The sequence below is a fragment of the Erithacus rubecula genome (assembly GCF_903797595.1).
Source record: "Erithacus rubecula genome assembly, chromosome: 22".
Taxonomy (NCBI): Eukaryota; Metazoa; Chordata; class Aves; order Passeriformes; family Muscicapidae; genus Erithacus; species Erithacus rubecula.
Window position 1 is genome coordinate 1,433,981 of NC_136674.1, and position 17,940 is coordinate 1,451,920.

The 17,940-nt window shown below is 54.3% G+C and overlaps 2 protein-coding genes across 2 annotated transcripts in view; both read right to left on the minus strand.

The window, feature by feature from the left end:
- The window catches only part of AATF (apoptosis antagonizing transcription factor), a 38,290-nt gene extending 38,010 nt beyond the window's left edge, over positions 1-280 (minus strand). The window contains exon 1 of the mRNA XM_079324958.1: positions 168-280. Within this exon, the coding sequence (XP_079181084.1) occupies positions 168-252 (85 nt within the window). The 5' untranslated portion in view covers positions 253-280. The remainder of the gene's footprint in view (positions 1-167) is intronic.
- A 7,759-nt stretch (positions 281-8,039) lies between these two features.
- LHX1 (LIM homeobox 1) lies at positions 8,040-14,254 on the minus strand. The gene is made up of 5 exons (XM_079325069.1): positions 13,306-14,254; positions 11,681-11,907; positions 11,114-11,391; positions 10,284-10,449; positions 8,040-9,957 (listed from the first exon to the last, which is right to left on the minus strand). Exons 1-5 carry the CDS (start codon positions 13,473-13,475, stop codon positions 9,578-9,580), a joined length of 1,221 nt encoding a protein of 406 aa, XP_079181195.1. The 5' UTR covers positions 13,476-14,254; the 3' UTR covers positions 8,040-9,577.
- Positions 14,255-17,940: the final 3,686 nt, after the last annotated feature.

The following is a 17,940-nucleotide window of genomic DNA, read 5'->3' on the forward strand; positions in this document are numbered from 1 at the left end:
CGACACAGCCCCGACCCCTGAGATCCCCCGGGCCGGGGCACGGCACAGCCCGATCCCCCTCACGCCGCCACGTGCTGCCGCTCCGGCAGCGCCCGGGCCGCTCCCGCCGGCCCCTCCCACCCCCGGCGGCGCGGTGCCAACACCCCCCTGTCCCGGTTCTCCCGCACCTTCCTCCGCATCGTCCTCGGGGTCCCGCAGGCTGGGCCGGGGGTCCAGCAGCTCCTGCAGCTGCAGGGCTAAGGGCGCCGCCATCTTGGGGGAGCGCGCGGGAGCGCGGGGCGGGGCCGGGGCCGGGGCGGGGCCTCCGTGAGGGGAACGGGGCGGGGCCAGAACAGGGGCGGGGTCTCCGTGAGGGGAACGGGGCGGGGCCTCCGTGAGGGGAGCGCCCGGTCCCGTCGGGATCCAAGCGGGAATGAGCCCGGGATCCACCGGGAATAAACAGGGGTCACACGGGGAATGAACCCAAGGTCACACCGGGAATGAAGCCGAGATCCAACCGGGAATGAACCCGGGATCCGGCTGGGAATGAACCTGAGATCCAACCGGGAATGAAGGCGGGGTCACACCGGGATCCCACCGGGAACAATCCCGGGATCACACCGGGATCCAGCCCCGGCCCCTGCCCGCCGCCTCAGCCCCGTCTGTACCGGGCCATTCCCGGTGCTTGTGGCAATTTGGGTCTCGCCGTACGGGATAACGGCAGCGCAGCAGCAAAGTCCCGTTAATAATGCACAATATGACAACTACTGCTTTAAATCAACGTCGAGCTTTTTCAGCCTCTCCAGCTGTGCAGAACTGAATTAATTCTTTTCCCCGTCCTGTGTTAAATATTCCTCTGCTGGAGTTCCTCTCACAGCAGTGAGGAGCCAAACCTGGTTTCTCAGGCCTCGCACACAGACAGATCCTTACACCAGAGTTACACCTGAGTTACACCAGAGTTACACCTGAGTTACACCAGCCACAGGGAATTCAGGAATTTTGGCTCCTGGGGTCAAACTCTGGCCAAGGATCAGCAGCCAAGCGATGCAGCCGTGGCCTGCAGAGAGCATTAGCAGGGACATCTTCTCTGGGTTTGCCCCCTGAGCCTCTCCCGGCCCCTTGCTGTGCTTCTCAGTGGCCCCAAAACTCAAGAATTGCCTGAGATCGGGGAACAGCAGTGGGGGCTGGCACGGATTTGGTTCCAGCTCAGCCTCTCCCGCTGGAATTGCAGATGTAGGTCTGAGCTCGGATCTCGCAATGAGCCGAGGCTCCACATTTGGAGCTGGGATTTTCCCTGCGAAGGTTCCACAGCGCCCTGTGAACCTCAGCAGGTTGATTTTCATCCCTTCTTGTCCTCCTGCCCCTGAGGTGCCTTTAAACGCCGCAAAAGGCGCTGGGGGAGCGCGGCCGGGATGCAGCCGCATCCATCCCGCAGCACGGCTCATGCGGGCGCTTCTCCTACAGAGGGCAGAGGAATATCAGGAATTCCCATCGCCTCCAGCCGGGAGAAACCTGGCAGGCACCGAGAGGGAGCCTGGAAAAACCCAAACACCGCCCTCCCCTTCTCAGCCCCGCTGTGACCCTCCCGCCAGCCCGCCTGACTTTGGGGACCTTGGTGACATCACACAGCTCCATTTATGTCAAAAACAGTATTTACCGAAAACGCACATTTTCACTGCAAAACCTCCCCCAAACGGCGTAAAATCCAACTCAGTTTTGTAGTTTGTATTTATTTTATCACGGCGGGATGGATGGCTTTAATGCTCTGCATAATTAATGATGGGGGTTTGCCCCTGCTCCAGCAATCAGAAATGAAACACTAATTTTTTAAATGTATTTATTTATTTATTTACTAAGACACGGTTTGAAAAAACAGGAAACTTATAAACCAAGAGACATGCACGGTGTATCTTCCTGGGCTTTGCTTCCAGGTTTTCCTTTTTTTCCCTGCTTTGAGTCTGTGGGTATTTTGTTCGGAGAAGAAAGGGAGGAGCCTGGAGAAACAAATCTGTGGAAAGTCGAGTAGCAGGAACAAGTGTTTAATTTGCAGTGACTTGTGAGTAACTAACCTCTCACACAACCAAAGAACTAGTGCCAAGACTCCCCTGCATAACCGTGTTTTCAAACCTCTGCACTCTTAGAGTGAAAAAGGGATATTCTCTACCCTCACAAATAATGAATTGCCCTGTTAATGAAGGGAGAGAGGCTTTTAGTGATGGTTAAATAAAACAGAACCAGTAGAATTAATAAAAAATACAAGTGAGTTGCATTAGTCCTTTGGAGTAAAAAATGAGCTCCTTGAAGTCACAGCGTTTGTGATACTCAGGCCGCCGAGATCAGGATTTCACCCACTGAGACTAATGGGACAATTGCTCCATATAAATCCCAAAGGCAGCAATGCATTCAAACCCACGCTGCAAACTCAGGGCTCCTGGCAGAGCTCTCCTGTTCCTCCTCTGTGCCACATCCATCACTCACACCCGTGCAGAACAAAAAGTCTCTCAGGTGTGGGGCACCCCACACCGCCGGGTCACCCCAACCTCGCTCCCACAGCCACAGGACCTGTTAATTCACGATTTTTCAGGAGGAGACGCAGTCAATACAAAGCCACATCAAACAGCAACTGCAGCCTATGAAAGTCGGGGATTGGTAAAATATTTCACCCACAGAGTCGCCTTGGCCGCTGTTTATTCTCTCTCCTCTGCCTTTCACTTAGCAGGGTAATTAAATCAGACTCCGGGGCTGGGTTTTAATTTCTGGTTCACATGCCCTCCAACCATGCTGCCGTGCCTGGGACTCACAAGAGAGCAGGGGAATATTTGTACAAAAACTGCATCGATACATTTTCATTTAAGATGCTCGTGAAAAGCTTTTTATGCCTCACGGTCGGCTCAGAGAAACCCTTGGCCTATTTCAAAACTCCATCAACCTCACTGACATCATTTCTTTGCCATTTTCCCTCTTAATTTTACTGTTTCATCCACATGCCTGTTTGCTAAAATGGGAATAACACCCTACACACAGAGCAGATAAACAGAGGAACGTGCTGGGCTATAAAAAGAGCTCTGATTTCTTCCACTCAGTGTCTGCCATACCCGTGGAGCTGCCCAGCTTTTGGGAAATTATGGGATGAGAGGGAAGCTTTGGCAGGGAAAGGCTGGACCATCCTCCTGTGCTGTGCATTTACAGTTGTTAACATGAATCCATCTTTTAGAGCCATTCCTTCAGCAGAGCTGGGATGGAATTGCTGAGCCTCTCGGGCTCTTGGGCTGCAGGATCCCCTTCCCACAGCATTCCAGAATCCCAGGAATCACCCACCCTGGAGTCACCTCTGCTGCATTTAATTGAGTCACTTCATCAACAGTAAAATCTGACCCATATACAGAGGGCCTCGTGCTGGACAAAAATAGCCACGAGCTGGGGCTGGTCTTGCCAACGCTTGGGTGAGCAAATGTCCTTTTCCAAACTGACCTTTATCATTTCAGTCATGCTAGTTCAGTTAAAATTTCCTTTTTAATCCAGCAACACAATTTATCCATGAAAAGGAGAGAAAAAAGAAGTGGAAGAAACTGGGGAGAAGAAGGAAAGAACACAAGCAAACCCCATGCAGTAAAACAAATTACATAAAATTCAGATTATGTACATAAAAAACTCTCCTTATAAATATTTATTAGTATTTTTCTTCTGTGCTTTTATTTACTTGAGTACTTCTGCTGTTCCTAACCCATCCCTCATTCAAAAAACACAATTGTTTTAAAGATTTTATCAACCCTTAATGGTTTCTACATTGAAAAATAGAAGGAACAGAGTGTGTCTGAAAAGATGCACAGCCCAAAGATGCTTCCAGCAGATAAGAATTTTAAAGGCCACCCAAAGGCAATTTAAAAACTGGACAAAAACTGGTTTTAGAAGGAGCAAAATGTCTGATTTTCAAGCAAAGCAGACGTGTGCTGTCCTGTGCACAGCCCTGCCAGCACACAGACAGGCACAAGGGGAGTGTGTGAGCCTCTCCCATGGGCTTCACTCCCCAAAATTCCCCACAGCCCCTGGGAATTCCTCCCACTCTGGCTCTGGGGGATTTTCCAGCCCAGGTTCCAGCCTGTGCTGTGTCAGTTCTCTCACTGTCCAGGGACAGCAGGTTCAGGGATTTCCTCCTGAGCCAGTGGGACCCCAGCAGCCCCTGAGCAGGGGCAGGTTCCTCCCCACTTCTCACAATTCCCAAACTGTGAGCAGTGCCAAATGGCATGGAGGCACAGCTGTCCCTCAATTTGGTGACCTCCTGGAGCAGAGCCCAGCCACCCCCTTGTCCCCACAGTGGCACCAAGGGATGCTCCCACAACAAAACCACGAGATGCCAACGAAAACAACAACTGTGATCCCATGTGCCAACAGGAGCAGCCCTCAGGGACACCCTGAAAGCCCAGAACACACCCCAGCCATGGTTCCAACAGCCCCAGGGACAGGGATTAGAAATTTGGAGGCCACCTCACCACAAGGCCACATTTCCTCTCCAATTCCTGTTTTACAATTTTGTATTTAATGAGTGTACAACTCTCCAGCCACACCAAACTCCACTTTCTGAGCACGAGCCCACCCTCTGTTGCTAAACCACCATTCAACAAATAAACTCATAAAAATAAATTTTAATGGGCCCACTAATTTTATTTATATCTTCATTGGTGTTTTGCTGGCATGAGGAATGCTGAGCACTTCAGTGGCACAGCAGATACAAAGAAAGGACCTTCCCAAACCTGCTCCAGCACCACAATTCCTTGTTCCCAGCTCAGCAGCACAGAAGGATTTGTATCAATTGTTTGAACTTAGTAGATGTGAATTTATCTGTTAGGGGTAGGAACAGAAAGCGAGACTGCAAACGCTCCAATTTCATATTGTAAGAACATGCAAAGCTCAAAGACAGCACAGTTATTCAAAATAAAAATCCAGACTATTCCTGAGAGGACACTGAAGTATCTGCCACTTCCCAGGGTGGCAAAAGTATGTCAATCACCGCTGATATCTTAAAATTATATTTATCAATTTGTGTCCTGTACTCATTGCTCAGCACCTGGGTGCAGGCATTAAAATATTACAGATCAACTGTCTACAAATCATCATTTAAGCACATCCTTACTCCTGGGATACAGATCTTCCCAAATCCATTTCCATCCCCAAGCAAACAGATCCCAGCAGGGCCTGGAAGGAGGAGCCTCGGTGGGGACAGTGTGGGACATTTGGGCCAAAAGCAGAGGTTTGGCTGCTGGAAATTCATGGCATTTTACAGACCTTGATCCACCTGCAGAACCCCCCTTCCCCCAGAGCAGCTCCCCACGGGCAGTACTCACAGGATGAGCCCTTTTCCTGGGACTGCAGCACCTCTGACACGTGGCTGTGCACAGATCTTCAGCCTGAGCATCCCAGCTGGGTGAGGGGCCAGGGGGGCAGGGACAGCGACCCCCAGCTCCCCTGGGCTGGAGCACGGCCCCAGGGTCACATTAATGGCAGCAGGAGAGACCAGAAGAGAGAAGTTACTTCCCAAAGGCTCCTGGGGAGACCTTGCAGGGACACAGAGCCGGGCACGGCACGGCAGAGGCAGCACAGGAGACTGGGATCCCTCCAGGCCCTTCTCCCACACCCCTCCATCCATCCATCCATCCATCCATCCATCCATCCATCCATCCATCCATCCATCCCTCCATCCATCCATCCATCCATCCATCCATCCATCCATCCATCCATCCCTCCATCCATCCATCCATCCATCCATCCATCCATCCATCCATCCATCCATCATCCATCCATCCATCCGTCCGTCCGTCCGTCCGTCCGTCCATCCATCCCTCCCTCCATCCATCCATCCATCCATCCATCCATCCATCCATCCATCCATCCATCCATCCATCCATCCATCCATCCCTCCATCCATCCATCCCTCCATCCATCCATCCATCCATCCATCCATCCATCCATCCATCCATCCATCCATCCATCCCTCCATCCCTCCCTCCATCCCTCCATCCATCCCTCCATCCCTCCCTCCATCCATCCATCCCTCCATCCATCCATCCATCCCTCCATCCCTCCCTCCATCCATCCATCCCTCCATCCATCCATCCATCCATCCCTCCATCCATCCCTCCCTCCATCCCTCCATCCATCCATCCATCCATCCATCCATCCCTCCCTCCATCTCTCCCTCCTTCCATCCCTCCATCCCTCCCTCCATCCATCCCTCCCTCCATCCTCCCCGGGAGCGCTGCAGGAGTCAATGGAAATGCTCTTGTAAACAAGGACTTACAAGGAGCCAACGTGACAATGCTTTCAAAAGGAGTTTTGACTGTGCAATTGTTGCTGGATTAGGGGCTGCAGACTCAGGAGCTCGCTCTCAGGAGTGCAGAATTCCAATCTCCACGGGGCTGGGGCTCGGCCTCGCCCATGGGAACGGCTCCTGGGCTCCCCCAAACCCAGCAAAACCCCAAGGAAGCGATGGGAGCATCACAAAAAGACAAAATCTCCTTTTTACAACTTGAACTGAGCCTAACACTAGCCTAAACCCAGCCATGTCACTGCCTAAATAAACACAGAATAAACTGTACAAGGACTAAAAGAAAGACAGAGAGAAAAAGAAAGAAAGCTCTCAAAATTTCCTACAAAACAAACATATTTGGCGAAATCCTCATTTAAAATCATTGATTCAGCAATAAAGCAGCAGCCCAGCCCTGCAGCACAAACAGCAATATTTATCTTTCCCAGATAAGTAGAAGTTTGGAATAAATAAATCACCCATTCCTCCACTTATGTAAATGCAAACCAGAGCAACAAAACATGGCAATAGCACAAAAGACAAACAAATGAGTTAGACACAGAGTCCAGGAGTTTAAGAAGTCTCCCCTGTATTTAATAAAGCATGAATTATTTGTTTAGAAACACTAACAGATCCCTTGCAGATAGTTTTTTACCTTTATATTAATATTATATAAGACATTTTGTGTTTAAAGTGAACTATTGCTTCATCTAGGTGGCCCCTCTGCTGGTGAGCAAAACCAAAAATCACCACTGAAAATCACAAACTAGAAACTCAAAAGCATTTGGAGTTGGTTCTTTTCCCACCCCCAGTCCAAAGAGAGGCAGAGTGGAATCACTGGGAATGGGAAGTCTGGGCTTTGGAACAAAATTCTGAAATCAAAGAGGAGCCAGCCCAAGCCCCAGTGAGCTGTGGGGAAGGAGGAGAAGCAATCCCAGCCCATCCCTCTCCATGAACCCAGCAGAGGAACTTTCAAACCAGAGCCCAGCCTGGCCCTTTGTCCCTAACACAGCCCAAAGTCCTCTGGCACCAGCGGCACTTTTGATTTTGAAGAACTGAATATTCAGGAATCGGCCACGGCTGAGAATTAAAACAGGAAATCTGGCATTTTGCAAGGCTCAGGATTTTTTTTTTTTTGTTTCATTTTTCTTTGAGAGAATGAGGCTGTATCGAGGGCAAAGCAAAATATTCTCCCCCAAAATATTCTCCCCCAAAATATTCTGCCCTTCAGAGAACTTCAGAACCACCAAACGCCGTCAAAGCCTTGACTCTGCCTCATCTAAGAAAAAAGGATTTAAATTACTTCCAAGACATTGAGGTTATGCTGTGTCCAAACCATCCAATTAGGAGAAAAAAAATTATAAAATTACCTTTGGAGAATTAACTAAAACTGGATCAATTGCAAACCGAATCTTTGCAAGCGTTTTACATTTACAGCACGTTTTTGTTTATGCATAAAATCAGCATTTCGAACGTTCTCTCTTAGCACAGAACACGAATAACTGAAGACACTAAATAATTGGATTATTTCTGAATTTTAAAATTTAAAATGCAGTGGAACAGGGTATTTGGACTTCAACAACTGAGCCTGGAGAGGGAAAAAAAGGCTGGAGCTGCCTCTGGCCGCTGTCTGCATCGACAGCAGGGCTCAGACTCCCACCAGAGCCAAGGAGCTGCCCAGGATTAGCAGCAGAGTGGATCATTTCACTCAAGAGAATCAATTTCCAAAAATTGCTTAAAACATCAAATGAAACACAAGTTATCTAAACATCAGATTTTCTAATTTTATTAAAAACGCACAAATTTTATCCAACATGTTTTCTTTCATACAGTGAATGGTCTAATATGCACTGGAGGTCACACAAGCTTAGGTTCATTAGAACAATAAAAGACATATGAGAAATTTAATATATAAAGAAAAAAGTAGCAGCTGTTGACTGCATATTTGACCATAAAATTTAAATATTTTGGACTTTTATTTTAAAGACACAAAAATAAAACCTGTGTGGGTCTATATAAGTCATATTAACAATTCCATGAATGTTCAACAGGACTAAAAATTAGCAAAGATGTTTGTTTGTCTTTTTTTTTTTTTTTTTTCTTTTTAACCTTGTAACACTTTTTAAACACCTTCTTGGGTTGCTGGTGCAAAGCACCTTACAGTATTTGTGCTATATATTTACTTTATTTGGCAACTGTCTGGGTTTTGTGGGTTTTTTTTTTTTTCTTTGCCTTCTGTAAACAACACCTTTTACAAACTAGCACAGTGAACCACAAGCCCTGCAATCTGTTAGAACATCTACAGAAAAGAAAATGAACTATTTTGGTTGGCTGCTCAAAATCTTTTGCTTTTGAACAAGAGGTTTTTTCTAAAACAGGATTTATTAGTAAAACATTGAGCTCCTGAATTTAACATTAGACGTAAACAGTTGACTGCTTTTAGTTCAATAGAGTCTTTTTGTTTAGCTTTTCTCTCTCTGTGAAGGTAGAATACTTTTTGTTTGTTTGTTTGTTTTTTCAAGTCATTTTCGTTAGAGGTCTGGGTGGTGACCTTTGCTATGATGAGGAGGTTTTGTACGTGTAGCTTTGTGAAGGTAGAAGAGTTGGTGCTGAGGGCTTAACATTTAGTATTTGCTATTTTTGGAAAGGAAAAAAAAAAAAAAAAACAACCCAAACAAAAACGAACCGAAACAACCGAAACAAAACAGAAAAGAAAAAAAGAAAGGAAAAAGGAAAAGTTGTCCCACCTGATCGTCAGCAGGCTGAAATGGCTGAAGCTAAAAAGAGTTTCTTGTTGTCGAACTTTCTGAGAGACAAAAATGAACAAACAGATTCATAATGCCAGAACCATCCTTAACCAGGAACGCTATAGAGAGTTCTTGAAGCTTTTTTTTCCCCTTTTCTTTGACCTCTCCTTCATTCAATTATTTTTAATTTTTTTTTTTGTTTGTTTTTTTTTTAAACGAGAAGTTTCTAAGGATTGTGGCTCTTAGGATGACATCCAACAGGGTAATCAAACTTATGCCATCCTACGGAATGGCAGCACTTTTACTGTACAGCTTCCCCAGTTTCTTTGTCAATGGTACAAAAAAAGTCCCCTCGCTTGTTTGATACAACCATAACATGGAGATTGTCCTGGTCTAGAGCAAAGCTTGCCTTGGAGCGATTGGATTCAGTTCGTTCCCAAGGTAAAATTGTCTTAGGGCGGGAGAGATGTTATATGAATTCATTTCTGTACACCATAACAATAAGCAGACTAGATGATCATCACTTACTTAGACCCAGTTTGTTTTAAAGCTACCACACAGCTGCTTCGTTCATCTCTGGAGGGTGGGACAAGTGATTGCCGTAGTTAGCACCACCGTTGACGGATATCGACGAAAATGGGGGGCTGGGGCCAAAAACTTCCGCGGACATGGAGTGCAAGGACCCGGGCAGGTTGGGTTCGGGGCTGGGCGAGTCCCCCGGGGGGTGCGACATGATGTCGGTGAAGCGCTGAGCCTCACTCGAGGGGTGATGTCCGGGCAGGGGGTGGTCCATGGCCCCCAGCGGGGTCCCTGACGGCCCCGAGGAGGGCACGAACGGGAGATCCACGGGGGTCTGCGCTTGGGACGAAGGCGGTCCTTGCGGGAAGAAATCGTAATTGCTTCCAGGGCCGTAATACTCGCTCTGATAATCTGGGGGACAAAGAGAGACAGAGGGGATGTAACAGGCGGGCAGGTAGCGAGTGGGGCCGGCACGGGGCGGCGAGGCTGGAGGGGCTCGGGGTGTCACCCACGAACCCCAGGAGAAACGTGGGACCGGGCTGGCCGGGCTGAGGGACCCCGGGGAGCAGCGGGGACACCGACACAACGCGGCGCTCCCGAAAACACCGGGAGAACACCGGGAAAACACCGGGAGAACAACGGGATCCAACCCGGGCGCGGGGAGCACCGCGATGCGCGGCGGGGAACCGGGAGGGGCGGCCCCGCATCCCGGCAAGGCCAGAGGCAGCGGTACCCACCTCCGTAGAAGGAGAAGGGCCCGTTGGGGATGAGCTCGCCGGGCTCCAGCCGGTCCACGAGCGGCCGCATCCTGCGCGGGCTGCGGAAGAACGCGTGTCTCCGAGCGCCCAGCGCGCTCAGCTGCTTCATCCGCCGCTCCTTGGAGCGCCGGTTCTGGAACCAAACCTGCCAGGGCGGCGGGAGAGGCGCCGGTCACGGGAGCCGCGGGTCCCGCTCCCCCTTCTCCTCCATCCCCATCTGCATCCCCATCCCAAAAGCTGCGTTTTTCCTCTTTCCCGGTCGCTCTTGGCCGCTGCGCCCCGAGCCGCGCTCCAAGCGCGGCCGAACCCACGCGTGACGGCGGCCCCGCTCCCCACCGACTGCGGGTCAAGAATGATTGAGTTAATTCTTATTACTCTGACAAGATTACTGCTAATTACCCTCACACTGAGCCTCTCCAATCTAACCTCGTCTTTAATGGTCCTTTAACCCCCCATTACCCCAGCGCTGCGGGTTTATAAACCTTTTAATAATTCCAGCGCGTTGTCATTCTTATTTACCCATTAACCCCTCACATTTCTGGTTATTAATTCCGACACTGTTTGCGGCTTCTTTAGGACTTTTGAGTGTAAACCCGCGTCTCTGTCCCCTCCGACCGGCTGGGGATGGGGAACCGGGAAGCTCTGGGAAGCGCCGGGAAGCGCCGGGAAGCGCCGCGACACCTCGGCGATAACGATTTCCAAAGCCGGCGGGGCTTCCCCGGGCCCCGCAGTGCGGAGCGTGCCGGGCACCGGCCCCTCCTCGCCCCCGCACCCCCCGAGCCCTGCCCGGTGCCCGCGGGCGGCCGTACCTGGATGACCCGCATGTTGAGGCCGGTCTCCTGTGCCAGCTGCTCCCTGATGTGCCGGGTGGGTTTTGGGGTGGCCGCGAAGGCGGCTTTCAGAGTCTCTAGCTGTTTGGCTTTGATGGTGGTGCGGGGTCCCCGCCGTTTAGCCCCCAGGTTCTGGTCGTCGTTTTCGTTGCTGCCCGTTTCCTTGTCGGACACGTTGGCGCTTTCCGAGTCCTTGGCGTCGTCCTGGGAGGGGTCTTGAGAGTCGGGGGACAGGCTGGGGTCACTGCCGGTGGTGGCTGCGGGAGAACAAACCCGGGTCACGCTCAGCCGGGCGGGAAATACCGCGGCAGGAGCGGGGGAGAGGAAAAAAGGGCAAGAAAAAAAAAATGGGAAGACAAAAAGGAGAGGAAAAGAAGAGGACGGGAAAGTGAAGGGAGAAAAGAGATGAGGAAGAAGACAAGGGAGAGGAGAAGGGAGAAAGGAGGGAGAGGAGAAAGAAGAGATGAAAGAGGAGGAAGGAGAGGAGCATCTCATCCCGAGGAGCAACCGATCCTTGCCCTTATCGCCCCGGCCGCGCTCCCTCACCTGAATGCAGGCTGTTTTCTTTGGCAGTATTGCTGTTATTTAGGTAATCTTCTTTGCAGACAAACTTGTTCTCGTCTATGATGTAGAGCTCCTCGCCGGTGGAGAGTTGCTTGTTACACATCATACACGTAAAACAGTTCAAGTGGAACACTTTGCTCCGCGCCCTGCGGACCAGGTCGCTGGGGGAGATGCCCTGGGCACAGCCCGCGCACTTGGTCCCGAAACACCTGCGGAGAGAGGCCGGGCAGCGTCAGCGGACCGCGGGCCCCGAGAGCGGCCTCCGCAAAACGGGATTAAACCAAACACGGCACCCCTGCAGCGCGCTCTCTCTCCGCGATATTATAGCTTTTGAAAATAAAAATTCAAACTGCCTGGGCAGCGGGGCTGTGCTTGGAGTCGCGGGGTGCCGAGGCTGCACTGACCGGATCCCCGCGCCCCGACACCCGCGATAAGGATGCTCTGACAAGCAGCTCGCAGGAATTGTACACGTCCCGTGTGTCGGTACCGGAGGAGCCACCGGTGCGGGCAAGCCGGGCGCGGGGAGCCGGGGGAGCGGAGCGGGGCCGGAGGCCTCCCGTGCTCCGCGGAGCTCTGGGAAGCGGGACCGGAGCAGGGCTGGGCCCATTCCCGGTGAGGAGCAGTGGAGCTCCGAGCCGAGCCGGACCCCGTGCCTGGGGAGGAGCGGCGGCGGGGCTCGGGGCCGCGCTCCGCCGGGCCGGGCGCTGTACCCGGTGTGCGCCGGGGGCTCCGCGGCCACCCCGGGCCCAGGCCGGTCCTTGCCCTTATCGCCCGTCTGCGGCCCGGCGGGGCAGCGGCACCGGCACCGAGCCCGGGATTGATGCCGGGATGCGCGGGGAGAGCGGCGGCGAGCGAGCGCCAGTCCGCGCCTCCCTCTCCATCCATCCATCCATCCATCCATCCATCCATCCATCCATCCATCCATCCATCCATCCATCCATCCATGCACCGGCGAAGGGTCGCTACTCTCGGCCCGGCCTGGCTCCGCTGGACGGGATGAGCTGGGCCCGCGGAGCACCTGCACCGGGCTTGCCCCGCTGGGCGGCACCGGGAATGGCACCGGGAACGGCACCGGGAACGGCACCGTGGATAGCGCCAGGCTCCGGCCCGGGCAGCACCGGGAACGGCACCGGGAACGGTACCGGGAACGGCGCCGGGCTCCGGCCCGGGCAGCACCGAGAACAGCGCCGGGAACGGCACCGGGCAGCATCGGGAACAGCGCCGGGCTCCGCGCTCACGGCCCCCGGAGCCCCGGCGGGCTCAGCCCCGCTCCCCTCACCGGGCCCGCACCGTGCCCGTGCTCCCCGCACCGGGCCCGCCCGCAGCGCCCCGCCGGTCGATAGTTTGGAGAGAACTTTGGGCAACTCGAGCCCGGCCGGGGGACGCGGAGAGCGGCGGCAACAACGGGCCCGGGCCCGATCCCCGCCCGTCCCTCCCCGCGATCACCGAGGAACAGCCGCGGTTTGAGATGTTCGGTGTCACGGGCAGGGAAGAGGCGCTTGTGGTTCCCGCTGGCAAAGGGGGAAAACAATAAAAATAAGGGGAAAAAATGGAGGTGAAGAACGAATGGAGAGGAGCGGCGGGGGCAGGCGGAGGCCGGTACTCACCGAAAGAAGTCGTTTTTGCAGTAAAGCTTGCCTTCTCGCGAAAAGCATTTCTCTGTCAAATTGCATTTACATTCACAGCACTGAACACACTTCACATGCCAAGCCCTGTCCAGTACATTCAACAAAAACCGGTCCAAGATCGGCCTTTTGCAGCCTGCACAGTGAACCATTGTCTTTGGTTAGTTCTGAGGGGGGCAGCGGTTTCCCAGGTATCAAGGAAAAAAAAATAAAAACAACAATTCTTTTTTTCTTTTCTTTTTTCTTTTTTGTTCTTTTTTTTTTTTTTTCTTTTCAGAAAGACGACAACACCGGCGAAGGTTTGATTTTGTTTTGTTTTCTCTTTTTTTTCTTGTTTTTTGTGTATGTATGTATGTTTTAAAAGCCTTGGAGAATTGAAGGAGGAGAAAAAGAAAGGGAGGAAAAAGAAAAATCTTCGTTTGAGTGTCCTAGGAGGGGTACACAGGAGAACCCCCCACTGCCCAGCGCTTCGACACAGCCTCAGGATCCCGGCCGCTACCAACCACACGAATAATAATAATAATAATAATAATAATAATAATAGCAATAGTAATAATAATAGTAACAATAAAACAATAACTGCTATAAAGATCGGCGCTCAGAAAAATAAAAATTAAAAAATTCAAAATAAAATCGCCAAAAAGCGAGCGTGATGAGTTTTTCTAAGATCTGAGGTAGAGCAGTCAGGAGTCAAAGTGCTTTTCCCGATGAGAAATCAAAGGAGGAAAAAAATAATAACAATAATAATAATAATAATAATAATAAATAGCGAGCCGGGACATGGAGAGGCGGTGGCGGTCACACGGGCTGTGGCTGCTGCCGCGGCGACATCGCCCTGCGCGTCCTGCTGCGGGGATGGGGACACGCGGGGCCGGGGACACGCTCCGCCGCTCCTCGCTGCTCCGCCGCTCACTCTCCTTTTCTCTCTCTCTCTCTCTCTCTCTCTCTCTCCCTCGACGTCTCGGCGGCACCGTCCGTCCGTCCGTCAGTCCGTCCGTCCGTCCTACCTACCCCCGCGCACCGCTACCCGCGGCGGCCGCCCGTGTCCCCGGCGAGCGTGGCATGGCCCGGCGGAGCGCAGCGCGGGGCCCGGGGCGGGCGGGCCAGGCCAGGCCAGGCCGGGCGGAGGGCGCGGGGCAGAGGGGCGGCCCCGCCGTCCGGCCGCGCACGGGCTCTGCATGGTCCCGGCGCCGCCGCCGCCGCAGCCTTATGCACCGCGCGGGGACGTCACCGGCCGCCGCCGCCAATCGGCGCCCGCAGCGCCGCCCCCCCGCGCCCGCCGCGCCAGCGCCAGCGCCGGACGGGGCGTCCGCGCCCCTTTATAGAGCAGCCGGGGCAACGCCGCCGCCTCCGCCCGCCGGGCCGCCGAGCGACCGACAGACCGACCGACAGAGCGGCCGGGACACCGACTGACAGACAGACAGACCGACCGACAGAGCGGCCGGGACACCGACAGACAGACAGACAGACCGACCGGCCGGGACACCGACTGACAGACAGACAGACAGACCGACCGGCCGGGACACCGACTGACAGACAGACAGACCGACCGGCCGGGACACCGACAGACAGACAGACAGACAGATAGACCGGCCGGGACACCGACTGACAGACAGACAGACCGACAGACAGACTGACACACTGACTGGCCGGGGCACCGACCGACAGACACACCGACCGACCGGCCGGGACACCGACAGACAGACAGACAGACAGACCGACAGACAGACAGACTGACACACTGACTGGCCGGCCGGGACACCGACTGACAGACTGACAAACACACCGAGCGACCGGCACATCGACTGACAGACAGACCGACCGACACATCCATCAACACACCGACCGGCGGGCCGGCACAGGCTGACAGGCATACCGACCGACTGACAGACACACCGACTGATCAACCGGCCGACACATCGACCGAAACACCGACAGGCACACCGACTGACAGACACGCTGACTGACAGACCGACAGGCAGACACCGCCCGACAGACACAGCAATCAACCCACCGACAGACACACCGCCCGGCACACGGCCCGACAGACGGACAGACACAGAAACCAACCCACCGACAGACACATCGCCCGGCACACCGCCCGACAGACGGACAGACACAGAAAACAACCCACCGACAGACACACCGGCCGGCACACGGCCCGACAGACCGACAGACACAGAAAACAACCCACCGACAGACACATCGCCCGGCACACCGCCCGACAGACCGACAGACACGCCGCCGATGGCCCCGCCGACGGCCGGCCCGCCCGGAGCGGATGCAGCGGTAGGTGAGGGGGCACACGGCCCGCGGCAGGGGGATACGAGGGTCCGGCGGCCCCGCGGGGTCACGGAGCCGCCACACGGACCCGGCGCGGTCCCCGCCTCGCCGGGGAGCGGCGACAAACGAGATCCCGCAGCAGCGCGGGCTCCCCACGGCGAGCGGCGGGGCCCGGGGGCGCGGGGGGCAGGAGACCCCCGGGCCGGGGCCGCCTGTCCCGGGATGCTCCGGTGGGGAGGGGGCGGCGGGCCCGGGGTCACCCCAGGGCCGAGGGCACAGCGGAGGCTCCGGTAACTCGCGGCGGTTCCGTTACCGGCGCTCGCAGCTCACGTCCGGGGCCGAGGAGCACCGGCCACCGCGATGGACCTTCTTTAGTTCTTATTAATTTTTTGGTAAATAAAAATTAATTCGCTTTTACCTTCCAGGGGCCGGTCGGTACCGGGGCGGTGCGGAGGGACGAGATTTCTCTTTCCTTCGCGCTTTGCTGCCCGTCGGGAGCCGCCGCTCCGGGGAGGTGTCACCGCCTGGCCCCGGAGCCGCCCCTGTCCCTGTCCCTGTCCCTGTCCCAGCGGGCTGAGCCCGGTGGGAATGGGGAGGGGAACGGCGATGGAAGGGTCCGAGCGTGCCCGGGGGTCCGCACACACCGAGAGCCGGGGCTGGGCACGGGGGTGGGGAACCCGCAGCATCCCTCGCGCGTCCCCACCGCGTCTGTTTTCCCAATCCTTGAGGGGATTAAAAACAAAACAAAACAAAACAAAAACAAACAAAACTCCTAACAAACAACAACAAAAAAGAAAAAAACAACCAACAACAAACAAACAAACGGGGAAAGCATAAATTGGAAGTCAGAAAGAAAAAGGAAAGCAGCAAGTTCGCTCTGCGCGGGGATGCAGCGCCTGGTCGGGCCGGGAGAGGCGGTTCTAGGGCTGCCCTCGGGCCGGGAGAGGCGGTTCTAGGGCTGCCCTCGGGCTCAGACATTTCCCCGCAGCTCCTGCGGGTGCTGCAGACCCCGCGCTCTCTCTTCTCCCCGTCGGGGCGCGCACCGGGCGCTCCCCCCGCGCAGCTGTCGGTTCGCTCGGGGCCGCTGCGGGGATCAATGGGGCCGGGATCAATGGGGCCGGGATCAATGGGGCCGGGATCAATGGGGCCGGGCTCGCCCCGCCCGGTCCCGCACATGGGCGCTTCTCATGCGGGGACGGGCGGCCCGGGAAGGCGACAGCTGCGGGCTGAGCGCGGCCCCGCTGCCATGTGTCGGCGGGGATGAATGAGGGGAAGGAGATGAGCATCTCGTGTCCATCAAGCACCAGTTTTCACAGCGATTTTTTTTTTTCTCCTTTCTCAGGCGTTAGGAAAGCATCTGGTTGTCCCCCGTTCCCTGGGGGGCGCAGGCCGTGCCCAGCCCCTCCCCTGGGGTTGCGGGGTCCCGATGCGAACCCCCCAAAACCCCGCTGGGGGCAGGGGGCAGCACAGACCGAGGGGACAGTGGGGACAGCGGGGTGCCCCCTCTGCCTCACCCCCCAGCGGGGATCCCGACCCAGAGCAGGCGTTTGAGAGGCCAAAATGCCCGCGCCTGTCTCCAGCAGGATCCGAAAATCAAACCCCAGCACGGCCCGGCTGCCTCGGCCTCCTGCACCCCCGGGAGCCCGAGGGGAGGGGGGAAAGCCCCGAGGAAGCAGCAGCGTGTGCCGCCCCCTCGCAGGGCCGGGTGATGGAGATGGGGGGATTTTTTTGTTTTTTTGTATTTTGCAATTCGCCTGGGTAGAGGCCCCGAACCCCACTGGGATCCGGCCGGGATGTTCCAGAGCAACCGCGGCCGGCCTCAGTGCTGCTAAGGAGAAACATTAGGAGAGTAAAAAAGGAAAAAGAAAAAGAAAGAAAGAAGGAAAAAGAGGTAAATCAGAAGATGTTTTAAAAAGGGAAATTTAAAAACTTTTATAAAAAGGAAATTAAAAAGGGAAAATCAAAACTATAAAAAGAGAGAGTGTGAGTAAAATAGTGAAAGAGATCCAAATAAAGAGAGGGAAAATAAAATAGTTTGAAATAAGAAAAACGCCAAAGAAACTCAAATTCATTTTAAATCTAATACCGAAGAAATAAACCAAGACCCTTTCAGACGAGTTTAAATTTGCATTTTATGGGTGTCGTTCCCGTCTTTTTAGTTAAACATCACCCTGTTTCTCATCCCCTTTCTCCACCGCTGCGCTCAGTAATGGGATTTTTCTCTCTTTTACGGGGTTCCGGTGATGCACAACCCCTGATCCCCCTCGCCGGGCACCACCGCGGTTCGGAGCATCCCCGCATCCCCACCGAGCCACAACTTCCCTCCAGACGCTT

What these genes read in the sequence shown, in the direction of transcription:
- LHX1 (XM_079325069.1), bottom strand. Translation starts at nt 13,475, where the DNA reads ATGGTTCACTGTGCAGGCTGCAAAAGGCCGATCTTGGACCGGTTTTTG. An exon ending in TGCAAAAACGACTTCTTTCG is followed by an intron (nt 11,908 to 13,305) that starts GTGAGTACCGGC and finishes CTCTCTCCGCAG; the next exon opens with GTGTTTCGGGACCAAGTGCG. An exon ending in GCCCTTCTCCTTCTACGGAG is followed by an intron (nt 9,958 to 10,283) that starts GTGGGTACCGCT and finishes TTTGTCCCCCAG; the next exon opens with ATTATCAGAGCGAGTATTAC.